The sequence below is a fragment of the Trachurus trachurus genome (genome assembly GCF_905171665.1).
Source record: "Trachurus trachurus genome assembly, chromosome: 20".
Classification (NCBI taxonomy): domain Eukaryota; kingdom Metazoa; phylum Chordata; class Actinopteri; order Carangiformes; family Carangidae; genus Trachurus; species Trachurus trachurus.
Window position 1 is genome coordinate 24,380,897 of NC_139911.1, and position 14,726 is coordinate 24,395,622.

At 40.6% G+C, this 14,726-nt stretch overlaps 2 protein-coding genes across 2 annotated transcripts in view; one reads left to right on the plus strand and one right to left on the minus strand.

The window, feature by feature from the left end:
• The window catches only part of tubb6 (tubulin, beta 6 class V), a 403,096-nt gene that overhangs the window by 359,724 nt on the left and 28,646 nt on the right, over nucleotides 1–14,726 (plus strand). The gene's annotated exons all lie outside the window — the stretch shown is intronic.
• On the minus strand, nucleotides 4,548–13,352 carry hus1 (HUS1 checkpoint clamp component). The gene is made up of 8 exons (XM_083995416.1): nucleotides 13,184–13,352; nucleotides 12,547–12,674; nucleotides 9,302–9,478; nucleotides 7,599–7,706; nucleotides 7,427–7,501; nucleotides 6,690–6,789; nucleotides 6,171–6,305; nucleotides 4,548–4,932 (listed from the first exon to the last, which is right to left on the minus strand). Exons 1-8 carry the CDS (start codon nucleotides 13,233–13,235, stop codon nucleotides 4,850–4,852), a joined length of 858 nt encoding a protein of 285 aa, XP_083851542.1. The 5' UTR covers nucleotides 13,236–13,352; the 3' UTR covers nucleotides 4,548–4,849.

Genomic DNA, 14,726 nt, shown 5'->3' on the forward strand with positions numbered 1-14,726 from the left:
CCGGAACATTAAATGACTTCAGACCGGTGGCTTTGACCTCAATTATTATGAAAATTCTTGAAAAACTTGTACGGCTGGAAATCTTGAAAAATACAGAGTGAATTAGATCAACTGCAATTTGCCTACAGGCCCAAAAGAGGAGTGGAGGATGCCACACTCACTCTGCTTGATTTGCTTTTTAAGCATCTTGAAGGAAGTGGGTGTCATGCCCGGCTTTTATTTATTGATTTCTCCTCTGCTTTTAATACAATTCAGCCGCACATTTTAACACAGAGGCTTTTAGAACATTTTAATCTCAGAAGAAATCTTGTGGGCTGGATTTTAAACTTTCTAACAAACAGGACACAGAGGGTCAGAGTTAATGGGGTTTTATCTGACAAAGTGTGTACTTCCACTGGCTCACCACAAGGGTGCATGCTCTCACCCTTGTTATTTATTCTATACACTAATATGTGTCAGATGACTTTTAAAAATCGCCTCATTCTTCATTCAAGAGGCCTCGTCTGAAAACTCCAACCATCCAGCGAAATAGACGGGACGGAGGGTTGTCTTTGCCCAACTTTAAATTTTACTCTTGGGCTTTTACCCTTCGTTCACTTACTGTTTGGTTTAATCCCACAGCTAATAGCTCGTGGCGCCCATTAGAAGAAAATATAGTGCATCCTTGGTCTCTCAGAGATGTCCTTTTATCTAACTTACCAACCAAAATGTGCAAGTCAAAATTTGGCCCGATTATATTTCACTTGATTTCAACCTGGCGTTGTGTGGAAAAGCTATGTAACATTACAACACAATGGCATTCAAACACCCCAATTTTTAATAATTTTAATCTACGGATTGGGGGTAAACCCATCCAATTCCCACAATGGGGAGATCGGGGGATTCATCTCCTTAGTGATATCTATGATGGAAATGGCCTGTGCACATTTCAACATATTAAATCTAGTTTTAATTTACAGAACACATCTTTCTTTTTTTACTTACAGATTAGAGCTACACTTAAGGCACAAGGATTACCAAGTGATGCCAAGTTATTTGAACATCCCTTGACTGAGCTAATAGATAAATTAAAAACAAGGGGTGTAGTCTCTGCTATATATCAATATATTTTAAAGAAATCATATAAGCCTCTAAGTTTAGATGCAGTATGGGGTAGGGACATATCAGATTGGGATCCAAACTTTGACTGGAATGATGTATGGACTAACGTTATCTCATCTTCCAGGAATCCAGATCACCAAGCTATTCATTATCAATTTGTGCATAGAACTTATCTTACACCCTGCAAGCTCCACCGTATGAAGATCCTGGACAGCTCTTTATGTACTTTATGCTCACAGAATAAGCCAGGAACTTTCATACATATGGTCTGGGAATGCAAACCTGTCATCGAATTTTGGCAGCAGGTTGCAGCTGCATTGTCTTCTTTGACAGCTCAAAATATAACAGCAAACCCTCAAACACTTTTATTAAATAACTTATCCACAATTAATTTATCACAGTGTCAAAAAAGAATATTACTTGCTGGCTTAACAGCAGCAAAAAAGATCATTGCAATGAGATGGAAACCACCGCACACGCTTAACATCTCTCATTGGTATTTGACTTTTCTTGATATTATTTATTTGGAAATATCTACAGCCCGAGTCAATAATGCAAAGCAACAAAATATCTCATCTTGGCACATGGCAGCAGATCAAATCAAATCCAGACTTGCAAGAAGTACTTAAAACGAACACCATGTATTGCAGCTTTCCCTGTCCAGTTCTTATTCTTATTAATCCTGTCTGAATTTTTGTTTATTTACGATTGTTTATTGAGTTATTTGTTTATCTCTAATCACTACTGTTATTCTTATTGTTTTCTTTCCGTTATGATTTCTGTCCATTAAATGGTTAAGGTCCGAAGGGTGGGTGGGGGGTATATGTAAGTATGTGTTGTAATGCTTATTTGACATAACTGTTGATGTCACTACTGCAAATGAAAAAGAAAATATAAAATATAAATAAAAAACATTTGATCACAAAAAAAAAAAAAAATCGCCTCATTCTAAAGTACGCAGATGACTCCGTGATTGTTAGCCTGCTCCAGGGAAGTGAACTTAATCACGGCCCGGTTGTCGACAACTTTGTAAAGTGGTGTGAAGACTCTCACCTACACCTCAATATAACTAAGACCAAAGACATGGCTATTGATTTCAGAAAGAATTTCAAAACACCTGAGCCTGTTATGATCAAGGGACAAGTCATTGAACAAGTGCAATCCTATAAATATCTGGGGACAATTATTGACTCCGCCTTAAACTTCAAAGAGAACTGTAAAGCTGTGAGCAGTTTAGTTTAGTTTTTATTATGGATCCCCATTAGTCCTCACCTTGGTAAGGACTATTCTTCCTGGGGTCCAGACACTCATATATGACAATCAAAACATAATATAATAACTTACAGAATTAGATAAATGACAAACAACAAAATAAAACAAAATAATAAGAATACAAATATTTTACAAATACAAACCAACTTTGACATTTCAAAACCTTAAAAAAATTTAAGTTCTTTACTAATAATGGCCTCTTTTATTTTCTTTTTGAATCTCCATTTATTTTCAATGTTGGTCATGTTTGGTGGGAGCCTATTCCAATACGTCACTGTTCTGTACATGACAGTTCTCCTAAGTGCCTCGGTTCTTGGTAGAGGCAGGGTGAAATGAGCACTCAATGCATGCCTTGTTGCATAGCCATGCCTTTCCTTAGTAGTTTGTAGCTGTAACACCAAATTATTAGGTTTTCCCACATGATAAATATTAAACAAAAATGTGACCAAACTATAAGCAAATCTTTGTTCTACTGTCATCCAAGACAGTGTTTGATGCATCCCCTCTACCCTCCTCCTCCCCGAGCAACGGAGAGCGAGTCGTGCTGCTCTATTCTGTGTGATTTGGAGTTTTTGTAAGTCTTGTTTTGAGGCGCTAGACCATATTATTGGGCAGTAGTCAAGACATGACAATACTAAAGATTGCAATACCAGTTTAACTGCTGAATCTGACAAAAGATGAGCAGCCCTCCTTATCATTGAAATGGTTTTGCTCATTTTAGATACAACTCCATTAATATGTGTCAACCAAGAAAATGTTTCATCAATTATCACACCCAATAATTTGGCCTCTCTAACCTGTTCAATACTATTACCCTGTATAAATAGATGGAGTTCCGGATTAGATCTTAACATATATCTTGACCCGAACATTAGTTTTAGTAACATTCAGTTTAAGTCTATTCTCACTGACCCAATTAGATACTAGTAGTACCTCCTCTTGCAGTAGTTAGTAGGAAGGGACACCAGCGACTGTTCTGTCTGAGGAAGTTGTCACGTTTCCATATTGATAGGACCACGATGACACTTTTTTATCATGCTTTTATTGAGTCTGTTTTAGCTTTTTCACTTGTGTCATGGTTCGGAAACCTGCCCTTAAAAGAAAGGAACTCGCTCAACCAGATCATTAAATGGTCTGGTCGGCTGATTGGAGAGACACAGCTGAACTTGGAGTCGCTGTATATTAAACAGTTGCAGCGACTAGCCAGCTCCATCTCCAATGACGTCTCCCACCCTCTTGCCATCTGGACAGAGACTCATAGTCCCGAGATCTAGGACCACACGCTATAGGAACAGCTTTGTCCCTGCTGCTATCTCCCTTTTAAATAAGTCCTAATGCACTTTGAGGCATATTCTGTGACTTGTTTGTTATTTATCTAATTATTTCTAATTTATTGGAAATGTTTTTTAAACCTCTTTATGGTCCCCTGTACCACCACTCTGTCTTATCTTATCCTATCTGCTTTTAATCTTGTAGCCTACTCATGTCTGTTTCGTGATGTGTGTCTTCTGCGTTGTCCTGTCATGAATGTCTGTGAGATGCCCTCTCTCCTACTGCACAACACATCTACCTACGGGTACTAATAAAGTAAAACTGAAACTGTGCGTTGCCTTCAGGGACAGTTTTTCAGCAAGCAGTCTCTGCATGTGCCTCAAAAACAACTCTGTCTGGTAACATTGTGTTATTATCTCATAGCGTGGTGAATGTGCAGGTCACAACTTGTCCACCAGAGCGTTGTGGAGTTGTTGGATTGTGTATTTGATGAGGGAAACCAAGAAATCCCATGAGCCTCCGTAGCGTAGCTCTGAACAGCTCGCAGCTCTGTTCCTCCGTTCTAAAAACAGCTTGCACCAACAATTAAAGGTAACAAACCTACTGCTATGACTATAGGGATTATGGCAATGGACCAATTTGCCAAAATGTTGAACTATCCCTTTAAAGTCAATCGCTGAAGGTTTCAAGCACCAAAAGTGAAACTGATGAAGATAAATAAAAAACTAAAATAAAATATTTTAAGCCAATCTTAACTGAACTACATGTGTAGAAATATGTCTGTGTGATTCAGGTATTTTAAAGAATTTAAATCGAAAAGCATTTATATTTTCAGCACTTTTAATGCAAAACACATGACAGTCTGAACATTTAAACCAACAATTGTGAAAAGTTTTGTTCAGTATGTTTAGGATCTGAAGTGTTCAAATGTCTCTCTTGCATCATCCTCCTTCACAAAAGTGGATGTTCCTGCTGGTTCTTCCTCTCACCACAGGTCAGGGGCTGACTTCTTCTAGTGTCCACTGCCAGGACTGAAAACAAGCTCAGTCTCTTTAAAAAGCAGGACAGACGTCCACACATTAGGGGTTGTGTCTCATTCTACGTTCCACAGAAAGTAAGACTCCTTTGTGTGACAACACCTTAAACAGGTTTTCAGTTTTTCTCCTTCACACCAAGCAGACACAGCTCATGTGGTCTGCAGAGTCTACGCCACAGCCGGGATAAAATACTGGAGCGATACGTCTTCATGCAGCAGAATCAGGTGGAGGACTCTCTGATGGACAATATCTGTGGGAAAAAGAGGACATTGTTAGCCGAGTGAAGGAGCAAAGAGTCTCATCCTTTACTTTACTAAGCATTACATCACAGAGCAAAGTCATTCTTACTATTCAGAACACATTTTAAGTGTGCAAAGATCCATTTTCAGATCTGATTCCTGTTTGATATTCCAACAGAAGACTGTTCAATATTGATCTGTACGTACCCACTTTCTCCTGAACACAGTTGTGGGGAAATAAAATATAACCATGGAACATTCTGTGAAGTCTGATTGTGAACACAGATGATTTAATCATAATAACTATGATCAAATTATCTGTCCACATTTGTCATGAGACATCTACCCTAACTATTTTCTTAATCCAACCATCTTCTCCCCGGCAACGCTCCTACTGGGAGTGTTCCCAGACCAGAGGGATGTATAATCCCTCCAGCAAGTTCTGGGTCTAGCCTGAGGTCTGAACACTTCCAAGAGGAGGTGCCATCCTCACCAGGTCCCCAATCACGTCATAGCTATATGGAGGGGCATCATGTGTCAGCAAGTGTGTGTGTGCAATGAGAGCAAGTGTTGTTTGATGTTTTCTGTGGAACTACAGACAGACAGAGTCCAAAACAAATTCCCACATGGGCACAATAAAGTACATTGAATTGAATTGAATTGAATTGAAAGTGCCTCCTGTTGACACGAAGAAGCAGCGGCTCTATAGCTTTTTCCTCTCCTTAAAAAGTAAAGTATAGAGCTGTCAGAAGGAACTTTGCTATTCAAACAGAATCCAAATTATTTTAAACTGACGTTCCAACATGTTCCTTCCACAACTTCCATAAATTAACGTTTGGGGAAGTAAACATGTTGATAAAACAAACTATTCTTCTGTTGTTGTGTGTGACGTAGAGCTGCAGCTTCAAATTTACAGGCAGAGTTTTTGTTGAGTTGAATTGTCTGTTTATTCAGCTGGGGCAGTGGCCTACGTGTTCCCACACCACACACACACCTACTTTTTTTGGGGGGGGATCAATCAATCCGTGGAGCACTAGCCTGCCGATGGAGAGCGATCAGACCAGATCACGGATCAACTGTGATCTGTTGCACCACTACTTATAATATTTTGATTTTCCTTCTTGAAGTTTTATATTGAGTTGGTAAAACTTAACTGTGTTAAGCCCTAGTGGGAAACATGACAAGATCAAACTTTTCCATTGAGTGTTTCCAGCTGTGCATCTGGATGAGGAGTCGTGGGCTGACTTACTGCATATTGCCTTGCTGGGGTTGACCTGCTGTCCCATGAGGAACTGCTGCAGCTTCCTGATGTCCACTCTGGCCTCAGCCATGTCCTCTGGGTCCCTGCTCTGAGACACACCGCCGCCCTGCGAGGCCTCATCACCTGGAGGGGACGGGGGACATGAAACGTTTCCCTCAACACTGAATGTAAACCACCATGAGCTCTTCCATTGGCTCATTAGAAATGCCTTTTGATCATATATAATATACTGATCCTGAGACAACAAAGACAGGAAGGTCAGACCAGCACTGCTTGAACAAAGTGTAACCACCTCAGCACAGTCAGTACTGACACAATCCTACACGTCTCTCCTCTGGCTCTCTTCCTCCACCACCTGTCTGCTCCTCACAGAAGAGGCAGGCTAACATCCTAATGATATTTTGCTGGAATGAAGACAGTTCTCTTGGCAGATCTGTGGGATTTTCCTAAATGTAATGTCAATCTGTCTATTAGACGTTGGGACAATAACACAACCACTGTTTTTACCCCACGGAGGGTTCCCCAGGTCTTTGAAGTGCGTCGTCACAGAAACCAGATCAGTCTCGATCTTCAGGTTCATCTCTCCGTTCAGGTTGGCCTCGATGACCTGATAGAAATACAAACACACACACACACACTTTACATTAGACTGAGATCTTACACATATCACCTTACAATTCTGCAGGACTCCAAACTCTCCAAACCTTCGATTAGGGCTTTGACATCGAACTTTGTTATTCAAATATAATTTGAATATTTAAAAAAAAAGTGATAGTTGAACGAATATTAAGGCAGCTCTAAATATTCTAACGTGTAATAAGCATTATTTTTGGTAAATGTGTTTGCCTGAAAACGTAGTTTTCAATCCAGATTCAAGGCTTTTTTCAGCCTGTTGAAGTTGTGAAACGCGAGCTCATTAGCATTGATCAGGTATTCAGGACACTTGGGTCAGTAGGACGAGCAGTATGGAGGTATCTGGATGTTTCATAGAGTGTGTTTTGGATGATTCAACAGTGAACTCTATCCGCCGCCATTATATGAAAATCCGTCACCAGCCGGACCCCCCCTGGAACTCCTGAAGCGTTTTGATAACTCTGAAAGTCCTCCAAACCCTTCCTTGGCCACGACGGTGAGTAGACAATTTGTGAATTATCAATTTTGGGTGAAGTATCCCTTTAAGGCCTAAAAAATGATGTCAATGTTATATTCCATTGCAAAGCTACACATGAGGAATGTGACCCTACCAGGAAGTTGGAGAGATTCTTCATTCTGTCCACAACATTCTTCATGGTCTTCAGTGGAGGCAGGTAGACGCTGACCTGCAGGGACAGACACATAAGCAGACGTCTCTTAAAGGTCCAGTCCGTAGGTTCATGTACACACACATGGAAGGGACTTCCTGGAGCTGTCACTTACATCAAAGTCCGGCATGCTTGGTTCTTTGAACTCATGCCAGAGTTTCCGGGGGATGACGTCAACCGGGACATCATGGGTCACGACTCGACTGACGCTGGACAAGGTGGGCTGGACAGAACGAAGAGGGGACATGTGTTTTCAGCTGGAATAGTGGTGACCATGGTAACACATCATCACCCAACAGCTGCTGATTTCCACCTCCAGCAGTCACAGATTGACATGATGGAGGGGTGTTATGGTCATCTGTTGAATTTAAAGGGATAGTTCAGCTTTTTTGAAGTGGGGTTGTATGAGCTACAAATGCCAGTTAAAGGGATAGTTCAACATTTTAGCAAATTGGCCCACTTCCATAATTGCTATAGTCATAGCAGTAGGTTTGTTACCTTTATTTGTCGGTGTAAGCAGGCTGCTCAGAGTTATGCTATGGAGGCTAAAGGAATTTCTTGGTTTCCCTCATCAAACTCATCAAATACAAAATCCAACAACTCCAAAACGCTCTGGTGGACAAGTTGTGACCTGCACAATCACCACGCTATGAGATAATAACGGAACGTTACGAAACGGAGCCGTTTTCGAGGTAAATTCAGAGACTGCTTGCTGAAAAACTGTCCCTGAACGCAACGCGCATCAGCGGTTTTGCATGAATTTACCTCTAAAACAACTCTATCTCGTAATGTTCTGTTATTATCTCATAGCGTGGTGAATGTGCAGCTAACAACTTGTCCACGACAGCGTTTTAGAGTTGTTGGATTGTGTATTTGATGAGTTTGATGAGGGAAACCAAGAAATTCCTTTAGCCTCTGTAGCGTAGCTCTGTGCAGCTCACGGCTCTGCTCCGCCGTTCTAAAAATAGCTTGCACCGACAATTAAAGGTAACAAACCTACTGCTATGACTATAGGGATTATGGCAATGGGCCAATTTGCCAAAATGTTGAACTATCCCTTTAAGAACACTATCCCCCCCCCCCCCCCCCCCCCCGAGAAACACTGACACATCACGCTGCACCGAGACACAGGCAGTACACTGTTGTGAATGAAGGACGATTAATCAGTGTATTTTCAGAAGTCCCGTCTCAAAATAATACACCAGTTCAAGAGTAGGATAGAAAGTAAAAACTCACAGTGCATCAGCTGATCTGAAAAAAGTTTGTTTATCTGGAACTAACCAACTCACTCAGTATTCCTCCACATAGTCAGGCTGGGTGACACGCTGTATCACTCCGCCACTTCCACACACTGCTGATCCAAACAGCTGATAGGCGGAGGGATACAGTACAGTGCGTCGCACAGCCTGCCTATGTGGAGGAATACTGAGTGAGTTGGTTAGTTAGTTAGGGCAGAGACCTTTCTACTGCAGATAGTGTACTTAATGGGCATTTGTACCTCAAACATCCCCACTTCAAAAAAGCTGAACTATCCCTTTAAGTCTAGTCCAGTGTGACCTCACCTACAGAGGTTTTCTACAGGCACTCAACTGCTGTGGCTGAAAACCACGCTACAACAGGAAGAGAGCGAACACACCAGTAGAGTTCTAGACAAAGCTGCTGCCAGAGCTACATGACAGTGGAGATAAATGATATTACCAGTATTGGTGTTACAAAAAACACTTCAATAGAACTGATTGATTTCAACTGTCCTGCAGGAGAATTGCTCAGAGTTGTTTTGGGGTGACATTAGTTCTGAGGTTATTTTTTCAGTCTCACCAGCTCTGCAGCGATGGTGAGACAGGGACAGTGCTTCTTGGTCAGCTTCATTTTGACCGCCTTGGCATTCTGGACTGTCTTCAGGGCTCTTGAGAGGTTCTCTGGAGTCACCTCCAAACAAATCTCATTGTCTTCAGGGGACACACCTTCCATCTGGTACTCGTCAAAGAAGTTGGCCTGCAGGGAGAACAGACACTGAGCATGAGCTTCTTCTCTGTCTAAAGAGAGGAAGAACCCACTGACAGTGGGCATGTTTCTACAGGACCCCGTCACACACTCCATTCCCTCCCCTCAGGATGCTGCCTTGCCTGACAAATTCTCATGAAAATGATTATTTTTCAGCACTTTATGGAGAATATTTATGCTTAACATGTACAGGTAATACTCAGAAAATTAGAATATCGTGAAAAAGTTCATTCACTTCCCCATGATTGCGAACTGTACTGAACCAGACAGAGAGCTTTTAAAGGCTCAGGAACCCTTTGCAGGTGTTTTGGATTAATTGGCTGACAATTTGAGCTACAACATTGAACTTTTTCACGATATTCAAATTTTTTGAGACTCTGATTTTGGGGTTTTCATAAGCTGTAAGCCATAATAATCAAAATTCTAACAAATAAAAGCTTGAAATATCTTGCAATGCCTGTTATGAGTCTAAATAATATATTCATTTCACCTTTTAAGTTGAATTACTTAAATGAATGAACTTTTTCACGATATTCTAATTTTCTGAGTATTACCTGTATATAGAAAACTTCCTTAATTCATAAGCTTCCATTTGAGTCCAAGATAGCCTTTCTATCTCAAAGCCCCACTTGCTGTGGCCAACGGTCTTCTCTGTTGACTTTGGGGAGACCAGAAATAGAATGTTTTCTGATCATGTTAGTTAACATGTAGTTTTTGTTAGCCTAAATGTTTAAGATCATTAAACAGATTTTAATATTAGACAAAATCAGCCATAGAGTGGCATGATGTTTTGGTTTTTGTGATCTCTTAGCCTATTTCTACGAAGGAGTATTAGGGCCAGCCAAAAAAAAAAAAAAAAAGCCAGCCAAAAAAAAGAATCCGGCAAAAGGGGGAAAAAGCAGGCAAAAAAAAAAAAATCCGGCACAAGAAAAAAAAAAAAAAAAAAATCCAGCACAAAAAAAGAAAAAAAGCCAAGCCAAAAAAAAAAAAAACTGCAGAGGCTTGACCACGTACCACAACAAAGCGACTGTCGGCTCAATGACAGCAGCAGAGTGACAGACAGGCTGCCAAACTCTGCAGCGCCATAAAAGTGAACAATAAAGCTTATTAGATTAACTTTGACTCAATGCCGGAGTTTGGACAATGAAAACAAGAAAACTTAAGCGGTAGTCCTACTTCAGAATCGGCACACGAATCACTTCCGTGTCCAACCCCTGCTGCTAACATACAGCAATCAGCAATGCATGTTCTTCATTGCTGTCCCCCACACACACACAATTTATAAGTTACATAGAGACGTTATATGAGCTAACGTTTAGCGTGACTAAACGTGACTGGAGACACCTCCGTGACTAGACCACCGCGTTCCAGGTCTCTGCCTCCTCCTGTAGTATTTACAATATACAGGATAGGCCTATCTCCTCTCCTCCTCTCCTGTAATATTTGTAGTATTTACAAATACTACTACAAGAGCCTGTCTGTCACTCTGCTGCTGTCATGGAGCAGTCAGTCGCTTGTTGCTTTGTTGTGGTACGTGGTCAAGCCTGCAGTTGTTTTTTTTTCGCCTGATTTTTTTTTTTTTTTTTTTTTCCTTGTGCCGGATTTTTTTTTTTTTTTACCTGACTTTTTTTTTTTTCTTGTACCGGATTTTTTTTTTTTGCTTGCTTTTTCCCCTTGCGCCGGATTTTTTTTTTTTGGCTGTTTTTTTTTTTTTTTTTTTGGCTGGCCCTAATACTCCTTCGTATATTTCACTTCACTCAAACAGGATCTATTGAAGTGATTTCTTGATTCAACAGGTCTGGCAGTGATCAGGCCTGGGTGTGGACTGTGAAATTGAACTCAGCCTTTAAAAAAATTGGTTTATCACAGTTAGTTCATGATTTAACATGGGGGGAAATTACTTTTTCACACAGGGACAGGTAGGTTTGGATTGCTTTTTTCCCTTAATTAATAATCATTCTTAAACTGCATTTTATATTTACTTGGGTTATTTTTGTCTAATATTAAAATTTGTTTGATGATCTTAAACATTTAAAGCAGAAGTAAGCGGAATGTTTGTGTTAATATAAGTCTTAAAGCAGATATCAGTGGAATGTTTTTGTTAATATAAGTCCTAAATAGTCCTATTTTCCGTCAGCAATCACTTACATGAAGTATTTCAGCCTAAACACGAGTCTCTCCATCACTCTGCTCTGCTGTAACCCGAGGAGAAAATTTTCCTTGTGGGATACAAGTGTTATCCAATGAGGAGAGAGAACGGCATGAAGGGCTGTGTGTGCAGCCAAGGGATGCGCGTGAATGTGGTGACGTAGCACGAGGACCAATTGATGCCTGACAAGGGCGGGGGCTGCTAACTCATGGTGCGTTCAAAGAAACTCGTACTTTGTGTTTTTCCTTCCTGTGAAGTCATACCAGTTCGATCTGGTACGAGTTCACGGGTCGGAAGTTACGAGTGGCCGTTATAGGGAACTTTCACAGACAACAGGATGGTAAAAACACGAGCTACGGGTTACCTGGAACGCTACCAAGTCGTAGTTGTGACTTGAAGCTGTAACTTACGGTTTCAAAAGCCTGCCTTGAACGCAGCATTAGCCGAAACGGCCGTGAAGCTGATATCTGCTTTATATAGTTATATCTTCCGACAGCAATCACTTCTATAGAATGTTTGGTCTGAAACACGGGTCTGTCAGTCACTCTGCTCTGCTCTGAGCCGAGGAGAAAACTTTCCTTGTATCCTACAACCTTTATCCAATGAGGAGAGAGAACGGCATAAAGGGGCGGTCCTCTCTGTGTGTGCAGCCAAGGGATGCGCGTGAATGTGGTGACGTAGGGACGAGGGCGGGGACTGCTAACTCCATCTGCTGACAGGAAGTTAGCCAAAACCACCGGATCGCTTACTTCTGCTTTAATTAATAATCATTTTTAAACTGCATTTTATATTTACTTGCGTTATTTTTGTCTAATATTTAAATTTGTTTGATGATCTTAAACATTTAAGTGTGACAAACATGCAAAAAAAGTAAGAAATCCGGAAGGGGGCAAATATTGCTGCTATTTACCTGTGACAGCTCACACCACATGCTGACCCCTCCATTGGCCACTTTACCAGACAGAACAAAGAACAGGTTGTCAGGAGTCAGTCGCAGGACGCACATCTTGGTCAGCTTGGAGATAGTTGTGATGACCCCTGGTGAGGAGGAAGAAGGACAGGGTTGATGCAGGTGACTCATTGTCAGCCTCAAAAACTCACTCATTCAATCAACAATAAAATGACAGACAGCCGACGTGATTGAGAGGCACTGCATTTAATATTTAAGTTAATGTTAGTTTTGTCCTTTTATTATACACTGTCTTCTATCATTTCACAGAGACTCTTTGGACAGCTGGAGACATGGTCCTCAAAACTGTCCTTCATTTCTTTTCACGTTTATCATCGTTATATTAGTTAGTAGTGGATGCTATCGTTTGGCAAATATTAACATATCTTGACATTAAAACGAAACAGCCATTAACGAAAAGCTAAACCAGGATGTCAGCCTGACTACAGGTCCAACTGACTTTCATATGATTTCCCTCTCTGCTCTAACATGAAAGTTTCCGTGTGAGCTGGTGGAAGCTAACAGGCTAGCAGCGTCAGTCAGACAGACTGGAGCTAGTTCAGCTAACAGCTAACAGCTAACAGCTAACGCCACTCACGGGTGAAGTGGTTGAGACAGGCCACGTCTATAATCTTCCCTCGGAACTTCATGTTGAGTCGTGGCGGTGAGTCAAGACGTAAGGTGTGTGAGGTGTTGTGCTCTTCGGCTTCAGGCGGAACGATTTTGAAACTCCCTGCATTTGTTTGTCCCGTCAGTGTTTAAATTCCGGCGGAAACTGCAGCCGATCACTAGTTCCTCCTGATACATTAAAAAGCGTCCGTGCATACTGTCTCATTCTGTAAAGCATTTAATAATATCTAAATAATTAATAAAATAACTATATTACCTCTTTGAAAAAACTCGTCCTCTATGGTCCTAATACAGATTGGTTTGAACTTCTTTTACATACAGTTTGAACATTCAGATTCAGACCGGCAACAGGATGTGGGTCCGTCTCTGATTATGGTCCCCCTGGAAAACACTTCCGTTGTGTTGTGGAGTTTACAGCGCGTTTTTCTTAATGTGTTGTGTTGTGACATTTGCAGTGCGTTTTTCTTAATGTGTTGTGTTGTGACATTTGCAGCGCGTTTGTCTTAATGTGTTGTGTTGTGGAGTTTGCAGCGCGTTTTTTTAAATACATATAGCCTACTCACAAAAAGTTAGGGATATTTGGCTTTCGGGTGAAATTTATGGAAAATGTGAAAAGTTCACGCTACTAAGTAGAGCCTTTCAGTAGAAGCATGCACTGGTTATTTCCTCATTTCAAACAATTTATTGAAACAAAAGCCAACAACAGTGGTGGGTACACCACAACAAAAAAATGTCTCAATAACTTGTCATGTGCCCTTGAGCTTCAATTAGGCCTACAGCTTGACAACGACGTCTCATGCTGTCCACAGGTGGACTTCTTGTCTGCTGAAATGTCCCACTCTTCTTGAAGGGCAACCAAAGGTCATTGAGGTTCTGGGTTACAGAGTTACCAGCCTCTACACGGCTGATTGATTGAACAATAATATTGTTAAGTGTCGTCTTGGTCTCATGATTTATTGGTTGATTCATGGACACCTGTTGTGAATTTTGCCATTAAGCTCATTGTCAGAGAACAGCAACTTGTGCAAAAATTACTGAAACATTGAACAGTTGGACATGTGCATTCAAAAGTTTAGAGAAGGTTAAGTTAATCTGTAAAGGTTAGAATGCATTTTAGCTTCACCCTGAAATTTCACCTGAAAGCCGAATATCCCTAACTTTTTGAGTAGTGTATTAACCAGTTTTTAATGTTGTGTGGCGACCTCTTGTGTTTTTCACTGTTTATTTTGCACTTTCTTTTATTCATTGTAAGGTGTCCTTGAGTGACAGAAAGGCATATGGAATTTAAAAAAAATGTTATTATTTATTATTATTATTATTATTATTACTGTTACTATTATTATTTCCCAGCCAGGAAAAGTCTTCATACTACATCTTAAACTCAACTACACTGGCCTCAAATCTTCTTTCAACGTTAAAAACAACTACAGTGAAGTTAAGCTGTAAAATGAGTAGGCCATCATTAATTATTATTATTATTATTAATATTAACTAGAATGTGCGGGGAAAAG